At 39.9% G+C, this 27,541-nt stretch overlaps 1 protein-coding gene across 5 annotated transcripts in view; it reads right to left on the bottom strand.

Moving 5' to 3' along the window:
- The window catches only part of ntm (neurotrimin), a 377,150-nt gene that overhangs the window by 83,689 nt on the left and 265,920 nt on the right, over positions 1 to 27,541 (bottom strand). For 4 of the 5 annotated variants that reach the window (XM_063013665.1, XM_063013660.1, XM_063013661.1 and 1 more), the window contains exon 1: positions 24,489 to 24,702. In XM_063013665.1, coding sequence (XP_062869735.1) covers positions 24,489 to 24,649 — 161 coding nt within the window. In that variant the 5' untranslated portion in view covers positions 24,650 to 24,702. Of the gene's footprint in view, positions 1 to 24,488; positions 24,703 to 27,541 lie in introns of those variants that run through there. The other variant, XM_063013663.1, reaches the window with a different exon arrangement.

Below are 27,541 nucleotides of genomic sequence, written 5' to 3'. Positions count from 1 at the left end.
TCAGCTTTTACGATCTGGTTTGTGAGATACTTCCACGGCGAGTTTATTGAAATGAAGTGTTGGTGTTTAACAGAGCTCGACAGTGAATGCCCACTATTTCAACAACTCTCAATCTACAAGTAAATTTGCTATTTATTTTCCCAACAGACAAAGAAAATCAGTTAAGAGTTTAAAAGCAGTGAAGCAAACCAATCAAGGTTTTTAAAACTAATTACAAAAATGAATGGTGCATTGTACAGGGAGAACTAAATAAATTCCTTCTTCCCTCTGTTGGTTTTTATTGAGAAGGACATTTAAGGACATTTACACTCTTAGACAAAATGCAGACTGCTAAAGAAACACTAATGTGGTTTAAAAATTACACAAGAATGAACTATAGGCTGTAATTTATTTTATTTATGGGAATTTTAACATCATGTTTTACACACTTTGCTTACATTCATGACAGGACAGGTAGTTGTTGTAGGTAGTTGTACTGGTTATACAAGATTCATCAGTTCACAAGTTTAATGGCAAACACAGTCATAAACAATTTAGTATCTCCAATTCAACCGGAGGAAACCCTCACAGACACGTGGAAAACATGCAAACTCCACACAGAAAGGATCCCGGACCGCTTCACCTGGGAATCAAACCCAGGACCTTCTTGCTGTGAGGCTACCCACCCAGCTACCATGCTGCCCTTATTGGATGTAAAATTAAACAAAATAAAACAGCATCAACACTGTGGACACCCATCCTATTTATTGAATTCAGCTGTTTTAGATATGCCCATGGTTTAGGAAAGGCCGGAGAGGGTAACAAGGGACTCAATATTATTACTAGGGATTAACGTTACACTCCACCACGATGCGATGCGATTCACGATACGATTTTTTCCCCGATTTTTTAAACTGAAATTGAAGACAAATGATGACAGAAGTTGAATAAGATAAAAATGTCCTTTTATTATTTTTCTTAAATATATAAAATAAAATACTGTATTTGTGCTTATCTTTTATTTATCTAAATAATGAATGCCCTTGTATTTTTTAAGAGAAACTTCATATTGAAATCATATCGTATTGTTACATCCCTACTGAAGACTGAATGCCACTTTTTTATTTACTGCCAGTAGTGATGATTGTACTCCGTACTCAAATCTGTCATGGTGCTAAAACAAAATTACAAATCACTTCTAAATCTTTTGCACTGTGTGTGGTTGGTCCCCAGCGTCTCGGCGGCTAGACTGCCAGATCTCAAACCTGTAGCCAAAGATCCAGCAAAACGGCGCAAGAAAGTGCTGCTGCCTTCGACAGTGATTTCACACCGGAGGAGCGTGTCAGATTGCGCTAACGCTGCTGTAATTCCACCACTGCTTTTTGTATAGTGCTAATAAGCATGAAATTATAGAAGACAGACCCAAACAGTCTGAATGTTTGTTCAGTGTGGTGGTTTGTATTCTAAATAAATGCAGAGTAAAAGCTGAGTCTGTTCTCCAACACACATCTAAACACACTCGGTTAATACCAGTGTTTTTATGCCATTGGGAATTTGTGCAGTGGGTTTTGAACAGGAACTGCTTTTACGTCTGTATTAGTTTCTACTGGGTTTTGCACTTCTCTCTACCCTCCAAGGTAAAATATAGGAGACCGGCTGCTCTTAATTGGCTCTAAATGTGTAAACGTGAGAGTGTTGCCTTGATACAGATTAGTGCCCTTTTCAGAGTGTGTGCCCCCATCACGCTTCCCCACTGTGTTTCAAGGTGGTGTCAGAACCAGCGCCAACCTTTAAAGGATGAATCATTAGTAAAAGCAAAAAACCTAATCGAAAAAATGAATCAAAATACAAAATACAAAATTAAACATTTATATATAATGAATGAAATGGGAAAGGCGTTTTCTTCCAGAATGACTGAGCCCACTTGCACATAATGAGGTCACTGAAGACATGATCAGACGTTGTGGAGGAACTTCACTGACCTGCACAAAGCCCTGACATCAACCTCATTAAAAACCTTTGTTATTAATTAAAACGGTGATTCAGATCCTCGTCCGCGCTGCACAAAGTCAGCTCTATAATGACATGACTTAAAGAGACCGGTGTGGATGAACTCCAGTGGTCTGTACAGATCCCTGACCTTTAAAGGAGAAAAGTCAGAACTGATATAGCTGCAAAGATGCAGAAACTATATTATTGGACACAGAATAAAGCATCCAAGAAGCTTTTATTTTATTGTTGCTGGCAGTCCATTACACAATGCGATGACTTAGGTACTTATGGTAGGGATGTAAAGATACACTCTATTGTTAGTGTATCATCTATAAGACCATAGTTGGGAAAACGTTTAGAAACATTTATTTAATGCATGTGACCATTTGTAGAATTTTTAGAAAAGAATTATACTCAAAATAGGATGATAAGGGGACCATTCTTGGCATCTGTGTAAGAGCATAACCAGGTAATAAAACAATAGCAATAATATAATAATATAAAAGCAAATGCAGCACAGAACTGCACAACTATTTGTGTTAAGGTATACATCTGTATTCCAGCACTTTAAAAATGCTTGAACGCTTCCTCTCACTATTTCCTCTTCAGGGAACTGGCACCACCTCAAGGTCTGTTCCACTACTTTATGAGCTAAAGTTTGTTAGATGATTCATTGTGAGCCGGAGGGATCAAGTCGACATTAATGTTGGTTTTAGAAGCAAAACTTACCCAGAAGCAACTGCAATGTGCTGCTATTTCCATGTCAAAACAGCTGAAAGTGTTGTTGTATAAATGTATAAATGCACAAGAGGACAACAGAACATTATATGAAACAAATACAGCTGTACTGTTTGGCCAAATGTATGTGGACATCCCTACTGATTAGAGTCAATAAATTAAAATGTTTTATCATTTCAAGTGTGGGAACAGTTCGGGGAAGACCCTTACCAGTTCCAGATTACAGTTACTTACAGGGTCTGTCTAAAAACCTAGTGAGCTGCCTTGCTGCCTACTGCCTACCTGGGCAGGGAGTAGAGAGGATTCAGTTCGATACAGCTCTGCCAGATACGTAGTCCACCAGCAATTACCATTCACCACTGTCAGAAATTCAGCATACAGGAGTCAGGAGACCAGGTCTTCAGCAGTAGTAATACTAACACACACAGAAGTATGGACACAGCTTCTACAAAATCTAACTAGACTTACCCAAAAGGTGAGAGGAGGAGAGGGGTAACACAGGATACAGGATCAAACAGAAAGGGTCATTTCAATACCCAAAAGGTGTTAGGAGATAAGGGTCATGTAGGAGACCACAAAAACCAGACAGACTACCATAGACAAAGCTTGAGAACGAAGGATGCCAGAGATAGCTCCAGAACCATAATGTTAGTATCATTCACCAACTCACTAGAAAAGAAATGCTTGAAACTGGTACCAAGAGCACTCCCCAAAAAAGCCAGAGACTGTATCAGACAACCAGACCAACAACTAAGAAGAAAAAGATTCAGTCCTGAGTACGCTTATAAAACATTTACCCCAGGTATAGCAATTAACACTTGATAGGGTGCAGAACATGCTCTAAAGTGTACTTGAAAGAGAACTACTATTTTGTCAGGCTGTGTTGAAATCTTGAAATCCCAACCTTCTTTAGTAAGTGACCCCATTAGTTTTATATTTACAGGAGCACTAAACTGTACAAATGCTCGTAGCTTATTAAGTTATTTAAAGCAACTTTTAATTATTAATACATCCATGTAAAATGTGCCTGCGTAGAGCTTAATATTAATTTCTAATCTGCATATCAGACAACCCCATGTGGGGTCCTGACCCCAAGGTTAAGAACCTCTAGGTTAATGTGTTTCTAACAGCAAGAAGCTGTATTTATGCAATGTATGCTGCCACTTACTAGATTACATACAGCGTTAGCATGAGCATTTTTCAGCAGCGGATCATGAGTCTGTCTGAAAACCTAGTGAGCTGCCTTGCTGCCTACTGTCTACCTGGGCAGCTGCCTAAATAGAGATGATTCTAACAAACATTAAACTTATGACGTAAATTGCGTCTATATAGAGACATCACAAGGTTTCAGACAGACCCAATACGTTTTTACTTCACACATACAGCAAATACAGAATAGATAATGCCAGCTCAGGGTTCAGAATAGGCACATCTCTGCAGCTCCACTGCTGCTTTATTAAGGACAAAAGTCAAACAGAGCATCATTGATGTTTCGAGGAAGCAGGAGGATGTTGCTGCAGTAACTAGCAAAAAGCTATAAGCATACCATCATCTATTTAAAGTAAGAGACTGTGACAGCACCCACTGCCAATTAAGTGCTTCTTTTATGTCTTATAAAGGCAGGCTGGATAGATTCTGAGCCAATCTGTGTAACAGAGTACAGCAAGTAAGGGTTGCAGGGGAAAACAAGTGGCTCAGATTTTACTAAACAGCTTCTTAACAAATCAGCCATGACGGGCAGAACATACTAGACAAGATCTGTCTTATACATTTGTATTTTCACTCAGTCACTAAGGTTTTTGTCATTTAATACATGTAAATGTATATATAAACACAACATTTGTATCTATTTGCAGAAAAAAAAACAAAAAAACAAATCAGATTCTAAACACCTCGGTTCAGATTTCAGCTACTGATCGGCTGGGCGCCATCTAGCGAACACCGGAGCTAGATCGGACTGATAAGTGGGTGCGGCCTTCAAACGCTGTGTACCCTAATTAGTAGCCCGAGGCTCCTGTGCAGAAGTGGAGTCATCTAATGTGTGGGTTCACCAAGGCACGGCAGAAAAAGAAGGGGTCAAGGGTCTGCGCACAGGTCAGAGGGGGCATAATATACCCTCCTCAAACACAATTGGGACCCCCAACAGAGGAAGACTAATTGGCTACGTTAAATCGGGAGAAAAAAACTAATCAATTGGAATTATTAATATTATTGTGCAAGCTGCATCTGGTTTCATTTGAGAAGACACTACCCTATGCTAGGAAAATTTTACACAACAAGAAGCAAGCTTAACCGATTGGACGTCTACATACAATCGTGACTGGCTACGTCTGAGGGTGGAAGGCTGGCCAAGACCTCTCAATAAATGGGCCTCCTGTCTGAAGATGTGTTACTGCATTTTGCCCAGCAGTTTTGTATATACCAGACCCACCATGACCCTGACCGGGATAAGAAGAATTGATTTTATGCACCTGTCAGCAATGAATTTGTCTGAAATGTACTCGGCCCATACAGACTAATTTAACTCTGTAAAGCTTTGGAAGCATAAAAAATACTGAGGCTTTTTCACAGTTGAATAAAAGCAGAGACAGAGCGGCTGAGCTACTTAATTATGTATCGCTATTCAGGAAACTTGGCTGGCAGAAAGTCCCACTGATGGTTTATGAGAAAATACGAGTGATTAATGAAGGCTGAAAAAACTTCATTATGTTGAGAGCTTGTTCAAAGATTAATTGGATTTCTGGATTAATGCGGCCCACACTGATTTACTAGCTGTTCGCGTGTTTATATCAGAATTGTGCAGGATGTCCATAATTCGGTTTTTAAAAATAAGGACGGCAGGTTGGCAGCATGGGCCTCACAGACACCTGCACTGGGGTGGGGTTAAAGTCATTTCATGTAATTGGTGGCACCATGGCAATGTGTATAAAGTAGGGGTTTAAATATTATTGACAAATGCATTAATAACCACGCCATTAACTATGTTATTGAACTTTAATAAATAAACAGCTACTTTTTAACAACACAACTAACAAATGCAATTAAAGTCAGATGATCTTATTACTTCTGATTCAGCGTTTAGCCCTAAACAATCACAACAACAAATAAAATAGTTCATCAGTAGAGCAATTTCGACAGAATGCATCGCTATCACTGCGTTCACAGTAACCTCTATCTTAGTATGGGCATCTGAAAACATTTACACTGTTTCAGTAGCTGTTGTGATGCTTTGTGGTGTGAAATGCAAAAACTCCCTCTGCAGCAGTAACATCTTCTGTGTTACGCTCTCGTTTAGCTGCAGTTTTGAAGTGTGTTTTTCTGAACTGGCATCTTTATTGGACACTTTGCAGCTCATGAATTCTGCTTTCCAAAGGTCCCGACCGAGACAAAAACGCAGATTTGGATTTCTCACGAGAAGCGTGAGAAGGCAGGACCTAAAGAGGGAGGTGAAATCAGTGCAAAAACACACAGAAAATTGTGTGTGCGACTACAACAGCCGAATCCTGGACATTTTTGGTGGTTTAGAAGGTTTTAGGTCCAAAAAAGAACATGTACAGGAAAAGAGGATGTATGTTCACCCTAGGTTTGCACTCTTGTTAACCAAAGTCTGAGGACTTTAAACCCAGGACATTTTGATCATTTTATGCATAACAAATCAGCTGTTCTTTTTGCAGTAAAATTTCAGGATTAATATGTTCACACCAGCCCTGGGAATAGTTTCATCTGTCTGCTTGTTAGGCCGATTGAACACGCTTTGCTGCCCCCTGATACCACACAGCAAATGACCTGCCATGCAGCTAAAATTTACCCAGACTCAAACGGATCTATCACGAAAATACTGCGTTTAAAAAGCACTTAAAGCTCACACTGTACGCCAAGATTCATGTCATTAGATTCTCCTTTACCTCAATGCAACCAAAACCACCGATCTGGATCTTACTTTGCTTAGCTAATTGGATTATGACTCTAAAAATAGCTCGACCTCACAATACACGAGCCAGTGAGCTACAGCTCTTACATATATAAATACACACACACAGCCCCATATGCAACACTGTAATGTGCTGTGAATTCTGACACCTTTCTATCAGAACCATCATTAACTTCTTTAGCCATTTGAGCTACAGTAGCTCGTCTGTTGGATCCAAAATCTCCCTTATTGCAGTATATAAATATACCGACAATGCATAACATTATGACCACTATCAGGTGTGAATAACACTGATTATCTGACCACACCGGCCAGCCTTCCCCCCCACGTGCATCAATGAGCCTTGGCCGCCCATGACCCTGTCGCCGATTTACCACTGTTTTACCACAACTTTTGATAGATACTGACCACTGCAGACCGGAGACACGCCCCAAGAGCTGCAGTTTTGGAGATGCTCTGAGCCAGTCGTCCAGCCATCACAATTTGGCCCTTGTCAAACTCGCTGAAATCCTCACGCTCGCCCATTTTTCCTGCTTCTAACATCAACTTTGAGGATAAAATGTTCACTTGCTGCCTAATATATCCCACCTACTAACAGGTGCCGTGATGAAGAGATAATCGGTGTTATTCACACCTGATAGTGGTCATAATGTTATGCCTCATCGGTATATATATATATACAGTATATATATATATATATATATATATATATATATATATATATATACTGCAATAAGGGAGATTTTGGATGGGATTTGGCAATGACTACATTGTGGAAAATAAAATATAAAGGTGTGAACACGTTGTTTTAAAGTCATGCTGGAAACACTGGGCTCAATGTGGAAAAACTCAGGAGCTAAAAAATGATTCAGTATTCAACCAAGAGAGTCTGATATTCATTTTCGTCTCTGTATTGACTGAGCGATTCCAAACTCTGTCAGCCCCGCTACATATCTTCACTCTGCACGCTCTTCCACAGACTGATCTCCATGCTGCATAGTTTTCATACCCAGAATAAACTGAACCTAGACAAACTCATGCACCGTGCAGAATCTCCACTACACTGCGCGAGTCTGAAAGCCCGGCCCATCCCAACATCTACTGTTTTACATGAAGCTTTAATGTATAATGTGACTAAACAGTCATTTGTGTTCTGTAACGTGCTGCACTGAGCAATGTGTAAGTTCCATCATGACAGAATAAACAGAACTCGTTCTCTTCCACAGAACCCCGTCACAGATAAAGTGAGATTTATCTGGTGGTTTAAAAACCGTGTGGCTTGAGAGTGGCTGCAGCTCGAAATCACGTTCATTAAAGCTGAAATGAAAGAGGCTTGAGCTGACCTGAATGCTTTTACAAAGTACAAACAATATTTATTAAGGATCCTTTTTGCGGCGAAGCCAGGCTGAAAATGAGTAAACATGCTAGAGCTTTTCAATTTAATAACTTAAATTAATGTAATAAATGATGTGTCCATGTCAGATTCATTTTAATGCTATTTATTTAACCCAACCCAAAAAAATCCTGATTAAATGCATAAGTAAGGAATACAACTGGACATACTTGGATTTTTTACATTAAAGTCAATGGTTTTGGAATAGGATATCCAACAAGCTCATGGTCAGGTGTCCACATACTTTTGGCCATGTTGTTTAGGTTCGTTTAGGTAAAAGATCCTACAATGTGGTATAACAGCAGCCAAATGCAATAAAAACATGTAATAATGTGTATAATTATTTGACACTGCAGTTTAAATGCATCACAGGCTGCCACAATTCAGAAACCTTTTGACCTTCCGACTCCAGTGCCATGGTCAAAAACAACATGCACCCTGTCCGAAGTGTGTTCCTGCTAAGGGCTCATTGTTTCTAGGTGGTCATGACCCTGACCCTAAAGTAGACTTTCAGTATTTTCACCCAAATTTTGCACATTGTAATGGCAAGGTTTCTGGAATGGGATATCCAACAAGCTCATGGTCAGGTGTCCACATACTTGTGGCCATGCTGTTTCCATTCGTTTAGGTTAAAGATCCTACAATGGGATAAAACAGCAGCCAAATGCAATAATAAAAAAAAACACAAGTAATAATGTGTATACTTATTTGACTGGCAGTTTACAGGCTGCAAACAATCCAGAAACCTTTTGACCTTCCGACTCCAGTGCCATGGTCAAAAACAACAAGCACCCTGTCCGAAGTGTATTCCAGCCAATTTTGCACATTGTTTTGTCAAATTATTTTAGGACTTGAGCTGACCTGAATGCTTTTTTTTTTTAAGTACAAACGATATTTATTAAGGACCCTTTTAGTGGAGAAGCCAAGCCAAGCCAAGCCAAGCTGAAATGAGGAAAACACACTAGTGCTTTTCAATTTAGTAACCTTCAATGGATGTAATAAAGGATGACGTGAATAAGTTTGGCAGCATAAAGGTGGAATACAGGTGGACACTTCGATTTTTTTACATTAATGTCAATGGTTTTGGAATAGGATATCCAACAAGCTAATGGTCAGATGTCTACACACTTTTGGTCATCATGTTGTGTAGGTTAGGTTAGGTAAGTGGGGCCACAATGGGGTTAAATAGCAGCCAAATCTGTCACAAACTGCAAACAATCCATTGTTTCTAAGAGGCCACAACACTGACCCTAAATCGGACAGTAAAAAATATATGATTTTTAAAATAGACTTTTAGTATTTTTACCCCAATTTTGCGCATAGTTTTGTCAAACAATATTTATTAAGGATCCTTTTTTGTGGCAAAGTGAAGCCAAGCTGAAAATAAAGAAACATACTAGTGCTTTTCAGTTTAATAACCGTCAATTATTGCAATAAATGAGCTCATTGTTTCCAGGTGGTTTATAACCCTGACCCTAAAGCGAACAGTAAAAATAAATGGTTTTTTGAGTACATTTTCAGTATTTTCCCCCCAAAATTTTGCACCCTGTTTGTCAAATTATTGTAGGAAAAATCTAAAAAATTTAAAAAAAAAAACCACAGTGCACACACTAGCTATACTTTAATGCAAAACACCCAAATTAGTACTCTTTATTTAAGATCTCCGCAGATCAAGGACTCATTTGTTCATGAACATAATAAAAGCAGATTGCTTGGGTATGAATCAATGACCCATTTTTACTGTTAACGTTTGAGACGTTATAACCAAGAGGTAAGAGACGGTACCTCAGCAGTCTCTGCTGGAGCCCTCGCTAATTAAAAGAACCCTGGCGTACGTTCGGCTTCCCGCCCCTGCTGCTTCTCTTCCTCGTTTTATTTCGTTTCAGACTTAAGGGTGTCTGTGATTTAAAAATACACAGTCGACTCCAAATTTTCTAAAGTTCCTCGCTCGTTGTTTTCAAGAAATCTAAAGAGTGTTTCAATTTGTTCAGAAAAGCCGTGGGGGTCCATTTCATTCCGACGGGGGGTTTTTGTGGACACAGCCGCTCGCAGCCGCTTGCACATCAGATAACGAGACGGGGAGAGAAAGATACGAGACGAGACGGACAAAACGATTTTCTATTCTCTTTCAAGGAACGTGAAAGCAGTGAGGGCTTCAGATAAAGGGGGTCACGATAATTCGTCATAACGCTCGTTAAAACCTGGCTGAATGAAAAAAGACGCTAGAATGCGCTGGGATGAGCGATGATGTAAGGTTCTCGACAGCACGCTGAAATTAAATAGCCTGCTGTTTTCAGGGCCGAGGTGGTGCAGCTCCCCATCAAGGCTAAATTGATAATCTATTATGCTAGATATGGTGCCACTGCCACACAGGGGACCAGATAAATGTGTGTCCAGGTGCTGTCAAATATCTATAGAGTCAAAATGTGCTCATCTGGAAATTGGTATCAAATTTTGCACACAAAAAAGCAGCAGTTATCTAAGTTGTGTATCCACGTGAGACTTCTGTTCTGAATATTGGCCTACTTTTGTACGATTTGTGCTGATGTAGAAGAGTAGCATGAAGTGAAAAATCAATGACCAAAGGTAGCAGAAGTTTGCAGCCAGCAGTTAATTACAAGAACGCAACTATTCAACCTTATAACTAATAACAAACCTGCAGCAGGTCTGTTTGAGCTCTTCTCAACAACCTTTATATTAGAAAGAGCTACTAAGTGCTTTAATAAACATAAAAGTTTACTTGCAAGTTTATTTCAAATTTCACCTGTATTCAATAGTTTGGTCTGTTTGTTCTACTGTATATTAAAACATATAAAAGCCTCTGCATCAACCTACAGACCGATTGCATTTGCATTCAGTAATGCACACTTCGATTTAGGTTCTGCACTTGTCAGAGCCCATAAAGCAAGTGGAGAAATGTGGGGGAAATGCTCCTGGCTCTTCAGTTCTACAGTTTGTTGTGTTAAGTAAGTGCTGAAAAAACCCTTATATCCCATTCATGCAGAAAAAAAGATTATTGTAATGCACTTTAGGCAAAAAAATATATAAGACAGATCAGGCATAACATTATGACCACCTTCCTAATATTGTCTTGGTCCCACTTTTGCTGCCAAAACAGCCCTGACCCATCAAGGCATGGAGTCTGTCACCTTTCGATCAGAACCAGCATTAACTTCTTCAGCCATTTGAGCTGCAGTAGCTCGTCTGTTGGATCGGACCACACGGGCCAGCCTTCACTCCCCACGTTGGCCGCCCATGACCTTCTCGCCGGTTTACTTCCTTGGACCACTTTTGATAGATACTGACCACTGCAGACCAGAAACACCCCACAAGAGCTGCAGTTTTGGAGATGCTCTGACCCAGTCGTCTAGCCATCACAATTTGGCCCTTGACTTCACCTGTCAGTGCTCATAATGTTATGCCTGGTCGGTGTATATATAATACATATGCAGTATGATACAGTATATGAGCTTTTTAAAAAACTAAAACTTGTTTGTAGGTTGATGATTTATAGGGTCACATTAAGGGAATACCTAAATCCTAACATCCATTAAAGTTGTGCCAGAGCAATGAGAAAATCTGGAGACAGAAGTGGACCATTTTAAAAGGATTACTTTATTTATTTTAGAAACATTTACCCACCCTCATCCTGCGGTGTAATTGTGACCTTGACTTGATAACTAGCTGCACCATATTTAGCAGCAATGGCTGTTTTTAAACTTTTTAATCATTTAAAACTTTTTAAGGTTTCTTTATTAATAACTGCACTGTAGAGACTGTGTATATGACTTGAATGTCTTGATATAGGGCAGTTATAACCTAGCTGTTAAGATACTGGACTAATAATCAAAAGGTCGCTGGTTCAACCCCCACCACTGCCAGGCTGCCACCCTCAATTGCTTAGACAGTATACTGTCACAGTACTGTGAGTCGCTTTGGATAAAAGCATCTACTAAATACTGAAAATGTAAATGTCTCCATACAGATGTTTTTATTGTGGTGTTGGATTTGCTACAATTATCCAATATATTGCTGAAGTTATCCAATATATATAAAGTTTATGTTCAATCTTGGTTGTTGTGTTTGTTCTGTACCTTCATTGCTGTATAATGCTACTGAGTCTTTAATTTTCTTTGGGATCAATAAAGCAATCGTCCATCCATCCATCCATCCATCCATCCATCCATTCACCCATCCATCCATCCATCCACCTATATTCATCCATTCACCCATATCCATCCATCCACCCATATCCATCCATCCATCCATCCATTCACCCATCCATCCATCCATCCATTCACCCATCCATCTATCCATCCATTCACCCATCCATCCATCCATCCATTCACCCATCCATTCACGCATCCATTCACCCATCCATCCATCCATATCCATCCATTCACCCATCCATCCATCCATATCCATCCATTCATCCATCCATTCACCCATCCATCCATTCACCTATCCATTCATCCATATCCATTCATCCATTTCCATCCATCCATCCATTCATTCACCCATCCATTCATCCATCCATTCATCCATATCCATCCATCCATTCACCCATCCATCCATCCATCCATTCACCCATCCATTCATCCATATCCATCCACCCATCCATTCATCCATATCCATCCATCCATCCATTCACCCATCCATTCACCCATCCATCCATCCATCCATCCACCCATCCATTCACCCATCCATCCATCCATCCATTCACCCATCCATTCACCCATCCATTCACCCATCCATCCATCCATTCACCCATCCATTCACCCATCCATCCATCCATTCACCCATCCATCCATCCATTCACCCATCCATTCACCCATCCATTCACCCATCCATCCATCCATCCATTCACCCATTCATTCACCCATCCATTCATCCATATCCATCCATCCATCCATTCACCCATTCATTCACCCATCCATTCATACATATCCATCCATCCATCCATTCACCCATTCATTCACCCATCCATTCATCCATATCCATTCATCCATATCCATTCATCCATTCATTCACCCATCCATTCATCCATATCCATTCATCCATATCCATTCATCCATCCATTCACCCATTCATTCACCCATCCATTCATCCATCCATCCAGCCAGCCATCCATCCATTCACCCATCCATCCATCCATCCATCCACCCATCCATTCACCCATCCATTCATCCATATCCATCCATCCATCTAGTACAGTTCCAGGGATAAAAGTCTGTAAATTTTAATTTCATTTGTCACCCACGTCTATTGTATTTATATATCTGGACAAATAATAATAGTAATAATATTACATTTATTGGCACAGCTCTATAAAAATTTAAATATATGCCAAATTAGGCCCAAATAAATAATAATTTGCAGAGTAAAGCCACAGAAAGTGTGTAATACAGTCTCAAAATGCATTTCTTTATAAAACCTTCTTTATAAATAGTGTTACGAATGTTTAGCCTCTAAAAGACTGAAGGCTCCAGTCCTCTTCCCAGCTCTTCCCCTTCAATGCTAAATGTGGCTTAGCTAAAGCTCATAATGCCCAAACACCGTCTGATTGCTTCATGTCAGACACATTACCAGCACTCTCCCTGTTTAAACAATGGAGGTCCTCCCCAGAGCACCGAGCGACTCCTTTTGTAAATTACTTCACGTCCGGCAACAAATGGCGTCCAGACGGGTCTATAAATAGCCGAGCCGCGGGAGGCTGCTCATTCAGCACGCTGTCCACAGTCCAGTGTTGATGGCCCATATCTGTGGCTAACATTGATTAGCCTGAATATTGAAGGGTGAGGAGTGCGCGGCGGGGTGGAGAACGGGGCTGTTTGACTGACGAAACGTTGGATGGCTGCTTAATGGAGTAATAAAACTTCCCACAGTCCTCCCAATCAGTGCAGTCATTTACTCCCCATGTCCTTCTGCTCAGTGTGAGAACGCTGCGTGTTAAACGCAGTGTACCATAGACGTTTAGTTCAGGGCAGTCAGCGTGAGACTGTGCCCGGGTACCATAACTATTTTATTAATGCACACACAGATTCTCCCAAAAAAGAAAGTGGGGTTGGGGGGAGGGATCAAATTCTAACAAACACTTAAGAAGAAAAAAAAGAAAAATGCCTTTATTTGTCATACACCGATTAGGCATAACATTATGACCACCTCCTTGTTTCTACACTCACTGTCAATTTTATTAGCTCCACTTACCATATAGAAGCACTTTGTTGTTCTACAATTACTGACTGTAGTGCATCTATTTCTCTATATACTTTTTAAACCTGTTTTCACCCTGTTCTTCAATGGTCAGGACCCCCACAGGACCACCACAGAGCAGGTATTATTTAGGTGGTGGATCATTCTCAGCACTGCAGTGACACTGACATTGTGGTGGTGTGTTAGTGTGTGTTGTATCAGTATGAGTGGATCAGACACAGCAGCGCTGCTGGAGGTTTTAAACACCTCACTGTCACTGCTGGACTGAGAATAGTCCACCAACCAAAAATATCCAGCTAACAGCGGCCCGTGGGCAGCGTCCTGTGACCACTGATGAAGGTCTAGAAGATGACCAACTCAAACAGCAGCAATAGATGAGCAATCGTCTCTGACTTTACATCTACAAGGTGGACCAACTAGGTACGAGTGTCAAATAGAGTGGACAGTGAGTGGACACGGTATTTAAAAACTCCAGCAGCACTGCTGTGTCTGATCCACTCATACCAGCACAACACACACTAACACACCACCACCATGTCAGTGTCACTGCAGTGCTGAGAATGATCCACCACCCAAATTATAGCTGCTCTGTGGTGGTCCTGTGGGGGTCCTGAGCATTAAAGAACAGGGTGAAAACAGGTTAAAAAGGTATGTAGAGAAACAGATGGACTACAGTCAGTAATTGTAGTACTACAAAGTGCTTCTATATGGTAAGTGGGGCTGATAAAATATACAGTGTGTGTGTAGAAACCAGGAGGTGGTTTTAATGTTATGGCTAATCGGTGTATATTCATACACACATGTCCCTCATATCCCAGCTTGTTTGGAAGCTGGGGTCAGAGCGCCGGGTCAGCTATTGTACGGCGCCCCTGGTGCAGAAAGGGTTACGGCCCCTGCTCAAGGGCCCAACAGTGGCTGCATAGCAGAGCCTGGATTTGAACCGACAAGTTTATTGTCTTGTCGCTGGCGGTAATTTGCTTTGTTGTTTGAACTCGATTGCTAATATAAGCACTCATCATCTGACGAGTGGTTTGTCAATATTTTCCATCCTAATAACAAGTCCAGCCAGAGTTTTCAATTATGCCAGCTATAAGAGAAATAAACCATTTTTTCTGTGTGAATTTCTGTGCACGCTTGCTGGAACACAGATTGGTGAAAGCCCATTTCCTCTGCTAATCCCTGAGAGGTGAGGGATTACAGTCATGAACAAAGAGCCTGATGGGAATGTAGGGCATATGCTCAGCGCAATTCAGATTAACCCAAAGCTAGCGTGCTTATCTTTTTTTTCTTTCTATTTTTAACCCCTGTACTGTTTTCCAGTCAGCTTTTCATCTTTTATTTTGAATATGAACACTTACCTAAATTAATACACTAAATATGAAAGCAGACGGCTAGATATACAAACAAACACATAGCCAGTCTGAATTTGCATCTCATATTAGCATTTAGTTCACTAAAGCTGTAGCTCATTATGCAAGTTGTACATATACTAAAAGCACTTTGCTTGGTCACAGAGTTAGAAAGCAGCTGTGATGTGAACATTAAATGTTAAATGATAAATTTATGTTAAATAAAACAGTCAGAAGATCTCAATTGTGATATTACTAACCTATATAATGTATTTTACTATCTTTACTCCATCTCCCCAATGCTACCTTCACACAAATGCAAGTTGCCAATGCCGTGGGCACTGATGCCAGGCCATCCCATGCCAGATGTTTGCTTTTGAGTTGTGCACTGACAACAGTCGATGTTATGGATGGTCCATTTTGTATCTTTAGGACCAAGAACCTGACTTCTTTTTCCCCAAAAACAACTGAAATGTGGACTCGCCTGACTACTCAGTGTCTTCTGGTCCATCTGAGAGGAGCCGGGCCAAGAGAACTAGAAGAAATTGCAGATAATTGTATGGCTTTCAGTTTGCATCAAAGAGTTGAAGTGGTAGACTGTGCTAAGTGACAACGGTATTCTGAAGTACTTCCCCATGTGGCTATATTTATTGACATCTGAGGGCTCAAAGGTCATGCACATTTAGCACATTTCTCCAGACTCTTACACCAATCAGGCATAACATTATGACCACTGACAGGTGAAGTGAATAACACTGATTATCTCTTCATCACGGCACCTGTTAGTGGGTGGGATATATTAGGCAGCAAGTGAACATTTTATTCTCAAAGTTGTTGTGTTAAAAGTATCTATCTAAAGTGGTCCAAGCAAGGAACAGTGGTAAACCGGCGACAGGGTCATGGGCGGCCAAGGCTCATTGATGCACGTGGGGAGCCAACAGACGAGCTACTGTAGCTCAAATTGCTGAAGAAGTTAATGCTGGTTCTGATAGAAAGGTGTCAGAATACACAGAGCATCACAGTTTGTTGTGTATAGGGCAGCAAAAGGGAGACCAACACAATATTAGGAAGGTGGTCATAATGTCATAATGTTATGCCTGGTTCACACTACACGATTTTTGCCCTGATTTTCGCTCGGCGACTGGTCGGCGCTAGATTTGCCGGCTCGGGAGCAACTCGGCGTTCGCTCGGCGATCGAAACTCAGCTCTTAATCGCTAAGTGTGAACTGTTCAACAACTCGATCCGAGCGGCTCACCGAGGGCTCGGCGACCGGATCGAGATATCTAGCATGTCAGATATCTGAATGGGTGTTTCCCGACTGGCAATGAGTGCTATGTCGAACAGCCAATGAGAACGCAAGATACAGCATGAGAAGAAATGCAGGGGAGGAGTGTAAAAGGCTGTACAGGGGCTTAATATAGTTTATATCATAATACACAGATGTTACACACAAGTTTTACAGTATTTCTGACCTTATCGTTCTCTACAAAACACCAACGTTGCATTGCAAAAATATTTATTAACCTCCAACTCACTACACAACAACCCAAGCCAAATCCAATAAGTTTCATTTTTTTTTTCTCTTTGTTTTTACGTGCACAAACTTCGCTACTTGTGCATTTTAGGACGTGGTATCATTAAACCTTTCGTCACATCTCGCGTGTGTTTTCGTAACAAAACGATATTTGTGAGAGCAGAGAAGCTCGCCTGCGATTCCAGTTGGTGATAGGTCGTGTAGTGTGAAACCCCCTATCACCGATCAGTCGTGTAGTGTGAAATACACACCGACTGAAAGACTCCCGAGTGCAAAAGATTCAGTCGTGTAGTGTGAACTGTACAGCGACCCGGCAAATCAGAAAGTCGTGTAGTGTGAACTTGGCATTAAATGAAAACCATTTGTTGATCTGCATTAAGTGGCTCTATTGCAAGGGGCTGCTGAACTGCCTGAAAAAAAAAACAGTCACTCATTAACACACAACCTTAATAAATCAGCAGATTAAACACGCACAGATTGTTCAAAATCCCCTGTCGGGGTTCTGCACAATCCTACCGCCTACAAGATCACTCCAAGCACAGCATTATTATAAATATAAATATAATTAAGTGGGTGGCACTAATTCTAACTGCATGTCGATCAAGCAATTTTCTTTCTTAGGTTAACCAATGTTTGCCATATGGTTTACTCATCATGTCTATAATTATTCACTAATCATACATTAATATATAAAACTACTAAAAAATGAAGAGAGAAGACAGAGATTACAGCAATTAAACAATCTACTGGTCAGTTTAATATAATCTACATCATACTGACACTTTTTATATTTCAGTGTTACGTGATATGATGAGGATTTTATACTAATACTACAATACTACATTAAATATTAAAGGATAAAGTTATTATTACTAACCAATTTAAGTAACTAACCCAATTAAATACCCATGTATGTAATTATCTTTACTACGTCTTCCTAATAATACCTTCAGACACATGCAAGTTTCCAATACTGTGGGCACTGATGCCAGGGCATACCATGCCAGATGTTTGCTTTGGAGCCGTTCACTGATAACAGTCTGATAACTGTCATTTTCACATCTTTGGCACTTCTTTTTTTCCCAAAAAACAATTTAAACGTGGACTCGTCTGCACACTCATTTCTACTTTCTTCTGGTCCATCTGGGATGAGCCTGGGTCCAGAGAACCTTCAGATACTTCTGCGTATAATTGATGCATGGCGTTCTGTTTACATTCCAGAGTTGAAGTGGTAGACTGTGGTAAACATTACTATTTATCCATCCCGGTCAGGGTTGCAGCAGGTCCGGTTTCCCCTGAATCACAGGGCGTAATAACACATAGTAACACACCCCAAACAGGATGCAAATCTTTGCAAGGCCTTGGCTATCCCTTCCTATTTCCTCTCTCAGACATGACCAATCATGTCTGTATGTAGATGTCCGACCGGCTGACAGCACCTGGGATTCGAATCCACTCTAGGGGTCTGAATACTTTCTAAATATACTGCATAACTTTTGAATACATGGCGACCAGACAAATCAAGGAAATCTAGCTGAATAAACATATGACCCAACTATTAGGAGATTTAAGGTAGACACCTTTATCCAAAGCAACTTACAGTACTGTGACAGTATATATTATCTAAGCAATTGAGGGTTAAGGGCCTTGCTCAAGGGCCCAACAGCGACAACCTTGCAGTGGTGAGGCTTGATCCAGCGACCTTCTGATTACTAGTCCAGTACCTTAACCACTAGGCTACAACATCCACACTATTTGGAAATTAACTGAAAGTTGGCCCACAGGTCTAAGGTCTAAAAAAAGTCATTCTTAGTTTGGACACTGGGTGTCGCTATTACATATAACCGGTCTAAAACGCTCCACATGTCCTGATCTCAAAAATCTAATTGGTAACGACGTTACACCTGTGTTAATGTTCCTGAATTTCATGGCGGCTCTGAAGAAAGTTTTTTCACTGATTTCAGAGGGAAGTGTGTATGTTTAAATGGTCAGAAAACTTAAACGACAGAGTGTAAAAATCTCATTCAAATCAAAAGGATGTGTTGTTTAAAGTTAAGGCCCCGTCTAATTCACGACCGCAATTTGCTGTGAGATTCAAACCTTAAGTTTTGTGTGTTTAGTGATTTAACATTTTTCATTTGTGTAGTGTATGAAACATGAGGCACAATATGCAATATGAGGCGTCTCTAGCAATCTACAGCAATTAAGTTAGTGTAACAAAGTTTTCTGTGTTGTAGTATGTTACGAATTACGAATTGAGTTCATTGAGTCTGAGCAACTGAGGTTTAAGGGCCTTGCTCAAGGGCCTAACAGCAGCAACCTGGCAGTGGTGGGGCTTGAACCAGCAACCTTCTGATTACTAGTCCAGAACCTTAACCAATAGGCTACGACTTGCCCTAGTTAGGGTCCTAGTTATAGTAATTGAGTAGGCCTATTATTTTTATTTATTTCATTGCACAGGGTCTGTGGACGGGCATTGCATTTTTTTACACATATTCCAGCTCTAAGGAGTATGTGTAAAGTCAACTAGTTAGCACTTCATCTAACAGGCGAACCTGAACCGTGTCTCTCATTAAAGATGAACAGAACACATCCAATATTACACGGGTGTGCAGGGGCTTCTGCGGCTCAGAGGTACACTCTGAGGGGAAATTGCATGGATTTGATTTAGTCTGTGGGCCTTGAAACTCACAGATAAGGACGGCAGATATATTAGGTGTCAACATGGGAGGGACGAGTGACTGCAGGGAGATGCAATCAGAAAGAACAAAGAGAGTTAGGAGAGTTAGGTGAGTTAGGTATTCTCTTGAAACTAGACAGAGGATGCTCTTTTTCTCAGCTGTTTGTTTAAGTATCTCCTAAGCCATCGGAATAACTCTAAGCGGTTTTCTCACAGATTTCATCTGATGTGGAGACCCAGAAGGATGACTTTGAGAGGAAATTGCCGGCGGAAGACCTGCGCTGGGAGCTTTAGGTCGGCGCTGCTGCACTTACGAAGATAAATTGCACCTCGTTTTAACTTTTACAGCTGCTTAATGAGAAGCAAATTTTTTTAATGGCTTATCTGATGGGATGATGCTTTTAGGATCACACAATTAAACTGAGATGGAACAGCCCTGCCACGCGGGTTATTTGTTTATTTAACCCCTTTCAGACTTCTGAAGGCGTTCCGTGTGCTTTATTCCCCTCGTTGACGCTTGACAGTCTTTATTTGTGGTCTTGAATTCCACTGTGAATAAGAGTCGGTCCAGAGGTGAAGAGACAACATCATAAATAATTCAGCTTCTTGCTTGGAACAAAGCAGTCTCTTTTCTCTGATGCATGCTCTCACTTGTGCGCGATAAGTCCTAGAAAGCAAAAAGCATTTTCCTCAAGCTCCTCTCTAGATGATCTGTTTTCCAAGAACTTATGTTTGATTTCTTTATTCATCGTGTGAATATAAAGCATAGGCCTGTGCATACAGAGTGAATGATTGTAAGCAGAGATAAAAACACATATTGCTGATGAAATAAGGAACACAACTATTAATTATTGTCCAGGGTGTGTCTGTGTGCCTCGCACCCATTGAGAGCTGGGACAGGCTCCAGCACCCCCGCAACCCTGATTAGGATAAGAGGCTTTTCTAAGTGAGTGAGTGAGTGAACTATTCAATATGGCCCCACAGGAAAATGACTTTAAGGCTGTCGAACTGTTTGCAAGGGGACCTTAATGCTGACAATAAGATCAACCGCAAGTTTTAAGGTCAGCTTGTTGGCACTCTGTCACTGACCATATAAAAATATATAGCCGAAAGGTCAAAAATAAAAATAAAAAATAGAATTGTTCTGTTCTCATTCCCCTCACACACCTGTTGCTTTTTTAAACCCTTGATCGTTCACATTTTGTTCAAGTATTGCACTATAACAGTAATTTCAGGCCTAGCCCCATTTTTTTGGCATACGTAAAATAATATTCTAAACCTGAGTGAGCTTGGGGGCGGCACGGCGGCTCGGTGGGTAGCACTGTCGCCTAACAGCAAGTGTGGAATTTTAATGTTCTCCCGTTGCCTGAGTGGGTTTCCTCTGGGAGCTCTGGTTTCCTCCCACAGTCCAAAGACGTGCAGTTAAGGTAATTGGAGATACAAATCTAGCCTTTAGAGATTTGTGAATGTGTTTGTGTGTATGTCTGCCCTGTGATGGACTGGCACCCTGTCCAGGGTGTGTCTGTGTGCCTTATGTCAACTGAAAGCTGGGATAGGCTCCAGCACCCCCCACACAACCCTGATTAGGACAAGTGAGCTTGGTGATAGTGCAGGCAAATCCTACCTCACAAAGGCTAAACCACAATCCATTCTAAATGGATATTCTGGCAGAGTGGTTCTATTATAATCTTTCTGAATCTATCTATCTATCTATCTATCTATCTATCTATCTATCTATCTATCTATCTATCTATCTATCTATCTATCTATCTATCTATCTATCTATCTATCTATCTATCTATCTATACATACATAACATATACACGCATACGTAATGTGATGAATAAGTGGAAAATATCTGAACTGAAATCATGTCTGAACTAAAAGGTCACAATCTAACATTTTTTTTCCATACTGCAGTACAGTAATTGCATATGATTATGAAGTTGACAGCCTTATAATAGGCTGCACAGAACCATCATGACGCTGCATTTCTAATGACCCGCAGCAGATGAAGGAACTCTGGAGCAGGACCTCGGTCTGAAATTGTTAGGTACTTAATTGTCTATGACAGCGGTGACGCAAAGAGGCCAACTTACGGCAATGTCTCTAACAGAACAACAAATAAAAGGACAGACACGTTGTCAGAAATTGGTGGAAACTTATTGAGATGAGTCTCCTGATCAGATATGTCTTTAATGAAGTGGGTTTTTTTTCTTTTTAATTGAAGATGCATTATTGTAATGAAAAAGCATGATCCACCTAGATGGTATGCAGACATTTGAAGCTATATAATAAAACCTTTACTCCAGCGTGTCTGGTAAAATACCGTTGGAGCTGAATGATGTGAAATGTTTCAATGCTAGGAAAGTCCTTAATGTGAATAATTTGCCAGTTTTTATGTCATTTTTACAAGCGATATATGTAAAGTGCTTATTCTTTAAGCTGTGCTGCATGTTCAGACACTAAGATTCAATAAAAAAAGTTTAAATTTCACTTAATGTTAATTTATATTTAATAAATTTTTATTAACATTTTACTATCTTACTTTTACAATACAGTGATAAACCATTTGTATAAAACCCTACAGTAGATTCAGAAAGTATTCAGACCCCCTGATGTTTTGCACACTTGTGTGACAGTTTGTTGATTTTAAAGACATTTTTACCATCAGTCTACATTTATTCACCCATAATGAAAAAATAAATACACATTTTTAGAGTTTTGCTAAACTAATTTAAATTCAACCACTGGAATCTTTTCTTTACAAAAGCATTCAGACGCTTCGCTACGGCACTTCAAATTGTAATCAGGTGCATCCTGATCGCTTTAATTATTTTTGAGATGTGTCTAGAAATTAAATAATCCACCTGTTGCAACTTGAATTGATTGAAGATTTCTGTCAGGCCCACACCTGGGAGCCCAAAAAAACAATCCATGTGGATCAGCAGACTCTCTATGGAACTCCAAGGGCGAGTATATAAAAACAATATATATGGCTTTAAGTGTTCCCAGTACCACAGTGGACTCAATAATGTTAAAATGAAAAATGCTCAGCACAACACTGAATCTTCTTGAAGTTGGCTGTCAATGGTCACTTTAAAAAAGCTCCAAAAGTCATGTGAAGTAATTTGGAAATGGTTTAACAGACAAAAATCTCTGCAGTACTTTATAAATCAGGTTTTTATGGAAGAGTGTCAAGATGGAAACCACTGTTGAGTAAAAGGCCTCAGACAGCCGGCTTGGAGTTTACTAAATGGCAGGATCTGGTCGGATGAAATGAAAATTAAACGCTTTGGAAAGAACAGCAGGAGCTACACAACACCTGGGTTATACCATCCCTACAGTGAAACATGATGAAGGCAGCATCATGCAAGGTGGGTGTTTCTCAGTAATAAGAAGACAGGTATGAATTGAGGGATGAATAAATACTACCCACATATTATTTAATGTGATTTTGGATGATGGTTCAGGTGTTTTTCTATTACCATGCTGTCTATCAACAGTTTGACCCATTTTGACAGAAAAATTAGAATTTTTTTTTGTTTAATTTATATGAACTTTTATTAAATTATAATAACTTAAATTAAATTATATCAGCCCATTTCAATCACTAACATTAAATGTTTGGGAAAAATGTATTTATCTACTCAAAACTGTAAAAAATAAAGCCTATATGTAATGAAAGCTCTGTTTATACTACAGAAAATAAATAAATAAATACATTAATTTATTAGCATCGTAAATACATGTATACAGAATGAATTTTGATTGTAAAATCAATGAGTTAATTCATATATTCATATATGTGTTATAATAAAATGTAAATACAGCCCATGTCTGGTGTTAACTGCTATGATTACTGTTCTGTTAGTCACATTAAACTGATACTAAACTTAACCATATGTCATTTAAACATATATGGCTTTTATTAATAAAGACAACTTCCCTGGCTAAGCTATAAACAGTTTAACTACACAGCAAACAAAACTAGAATCCTTTTCAATATACAACTAACTCAAATGTCAAAATATTACATATAGTAGATTCAACTTTATTATCATTGTTCAAAGTATAAGTACAGAGCCAATGCAGTAGCTAGAGAGAGAGAATTTACATACATTATGATTAGTGCATGAGTGACCAAAATGAATGAAATAAAAATTGAGGAGACATATGAACAGAGGTACTAAACAGATATTGTTTATTGTGAAGTGTATATAAATATATATTGATACACAAAATATGAAGTGCCAGAATGTTCCAGACAGGTAAACACAAGGTTAAAGAGGCAGTAACTAAAATGTGGTCTGAACATAACGTTGGTTATGTCAGCAGCAATAACAGACTGTAACTTTTCTCCACAGGCAGACCAGAAAACATAAATGTAAATAAACTGGTGTTGGGTTTTGTTAGCACCAGCGCATTCACAACTTCAATTTAAGCTTAAACTATTACTATACTACTAAATAAAGTTAAGATATACTTGTACAGTACTACCTGAAGAAACCAAACTGTCCAGCACTGATTTCAAATGACTCTGAGAGTCGAACACATTCTCCCCTAAACTGTTTATTTAACACTCACTGTCAAACACCATCCAAGCAGCTCCAAAACAGATCAGGGACAGACACAAGACACAGACCTGCGTGTTAAGTAATAAAGAGCAGTTATTTACCTGAGATGGACGGTCTGTCCTTGCTGGACGGTGATGTTGTCCATGACTGTGTTATCGGACTGTGCTTCCACCTGACTCCGGACCGGCAGACCTGCGGGAATAACGAGCAGCAACCTGAGACTCAGAGACACAAGCCGCCTCCACGCACACTCAGCCGGCATGTTTTCCAACCACAGCCTGCCTCAGTACCGCTTCAGTGCCCGGACACACACATTTACCCACAGGAACCGTGTTAGGGAGCCATTAGAGTCCGGGATTAATCCAGAATCCTTCAGCAACCTGAGAAAATCCCTGCGCAGTGCAAAGCTATAGCGCACACGCTTCCACCTCACAGGATTAACACTGCGTGTATGCGCAGCCTGCATCCCGCATCCCACATCCCAGTCCCTGTGCTGGTGGCTCTGTGTGTGTCCGTGTGGGACTTTCAGAAAACTCTCATCCTCTCTGATTACTGAGATAACTTTTAAACTTCATGTTATTAAATCTGACCAGATTATCAAATGCGAGGGCAAAAGACCCAGAGGTTTAAACGCGACCCTGGTTGTATTCTAAATGCACCTCACAAGTGCACTTTGTATGAGGGACAAACTGTTTCATACTCATGCAGAAGTACTGAAAAAAGTCACCTGCTTAAAAATACCTTACACAGGTTTGATAATAGTGCAAAGTCACATGCAATATAAAAATTAAGACATATTTCACATGATATATTTTGATTTGGCTGACTTCTCTCATGAGGGGTGGCACAATTTGTTAAACCATGACCCATCTTTGGGTAGAAGAGGAGAATCCACCAAAGGCTTAGACATGATACCAACAGATAACTGTATATATTTCATACAGATTTATTAAGAATTCTCTCATGTCTTTACATACTGTTAAGTCAACTTGTCAACTATTTTATCAAGCTCATAAACACATTTAATAGGTTTGGTAGATGTGAGAGGCTACATTTCACAACCAGCTTTATTTATGGATGTTCACATTTAAGCTGTTTTGGCTCTAATTGCTCAGAGTGAAAATGAGAATTTCTGAATATCTGTGCAAAACTCGTTTTCTTAGAGCTTGGGAGACTGAACATTCACTCTGCTATGAATGTCAGATATATTAAAGGCATTATAGGTGTTATACACTAAATACTAAAATTAATGACCAGTGGCATGAGGTCTCCTGACTATGAGCTTGTTGTACCTTCCGTTTCAAAACCACAACCATAAATATAAAGTTGTCACCCTATGCGGGTACAGAAGTCACATATCTTGAAAGGTTTTCTGCAGGTTTTTGGACAGTGTTCATTTGAAGCATCTAATGTTGTTTAAGAAGGCATAGCTCACAATAAGTGATCTATACAATCTACAATATCTCACAAGGATTCAACATGGTTAAGGTCAGGTTTCTGAGTTGGTTGCTGGTGTTCTTTAAAACCATGTATTTGTTTACTTTGGTTACATTCATGACAGAAACGGTAGTTACTCATTACACAAGGTTCATCAGTTCACAAGGTTATATCGAACACAGCCTTGGACAATTTAGTATCTCCAATTCACCTCACTTGCACGTCTTTAAACTGTTGGAGGAAACTGGAGCACCCGGAGGAAACCCACGTGGACATGGGGGGAAAAATGCAAACTCCACACCAAAAGGACCTGGACTGCCCCGCCTGGGGATCGAACCCAGGACCTTCTTGCTGTGAGGTGACAGTGCTACCCACTTAGCCACCGTGCCGCCCAATGTATTCTGTAAAACTGATTTTATACACCTGATAGTAATGGGTGTGGCTGAAACAACGAAACCCAGTAATCATAATTATACTTGGCCATATAAGGAAGAATGCCTTTATTTGTCGTATATACAGATACGCATGTACAGTACAATAAAAATATTTTTGTTCATATCCCAGCTTAGGGTCAGAGATCAGGTTAAAGGCCTTGCTCAAGAGCCCAACAGTGGCTGCATAGCAGAGCCTGAATTTGAACTAACAACCGACAATCTTCCAGCTAAGCCAAAACTCTACCCACTAGGCTACCACCGTCCATATTAAAGCACTCTTTAATACCACTGGTGCATAAGAGACTTAGTAAATAAATGCCTGAAAAAAGGAAATAAAACAAACATAGAAATAAAAGTATAGGAAATGTAAAAAGGGAAAAAATGCTGACTGATGGAAAGACAAACAAGCTAGAATGGCTGGAATATATTAAAAAAAAAACACATCTGAACAAATAAATGGCTGGAATAAAGAAAGTAGGGTAGGATGGGCACTGGAAATGACACAGGAAAATAAAACAACGGCTCTGAAGCTAGCTTGATCATTTTTAAAACCATTTAAAACTCAGTTTAAGAACTGCAAACGTTTGCATGAAATCTGTAGAGAATTTTACCTGTACTCCATCAGATTACTCTGGAGTTACCTATGCACCCTTGACTGGTGGCATATGTGGAATAAATGGAGCATAGCTGATTCAGCCCTTACTGGTTCCAAACTCCAGTGGGACTTTTCATCCACACCATATGGTGTTTCTCTACCAAGACTGTTTTTTTTTACTGGGTACCAGAGAAAACCAGTCACATCACTTTAAAGAGAATGTAATGTGGTTTGTATGGATAATAATGAAGGATATAGGACGTGATGTTTTGGCGTACTGTATGTAGTACAGTAAGTTATCACTGACATTGGAGTTTAGCTATCACAGTATGTCATAAAACATTATAAGAGCTGCTTTATGAGAGTGGGAAACAGGGCGGAACATTTTATTGTAACAGCAAGACTAGGATGGCAGTTTTAAACCCTTTTAAAATATTATGGCTCCACATTAATTATTTATAAAATGTGGTATTATTAGTATTTGTGAATGCACTGATTTATTATTCGGGGTGGCTCAGTGGGTTGCACTGTCACCTCACAGCAAGAAGGTTCTGGGTTCCATCCCCAGTCCGAGTTTTTTCTGTGTGGAGTTTGCATGTTCTCCCCGTGTCTGTGTGGGTTTTGTCCCACAGTCCATAGATGTGCAAGTGAGGTGAATTGGAGATACAAAATTTTCCATGACTGTGTT

The sequence above is a fragment of the Trichomycterus rosablanca genome, chromosome 18, assembly GCF_030014385.1.
Source record: "Trichomycterus rosablanca isolate fTriRos1 chromosome 18, fTriRos1.hap1, whole genome shotgun sequence".
NCBI classification, from domain to species: Eukaryota; Metazoa; Chordata; class Actinopteri; order Siluriformes; family Trichomycteridae; genus Trichomycterus; species Trichomycterus rosablanca.
This window is presented reverse-complemented; position numbering and strand designations above follow the sequence as displayed.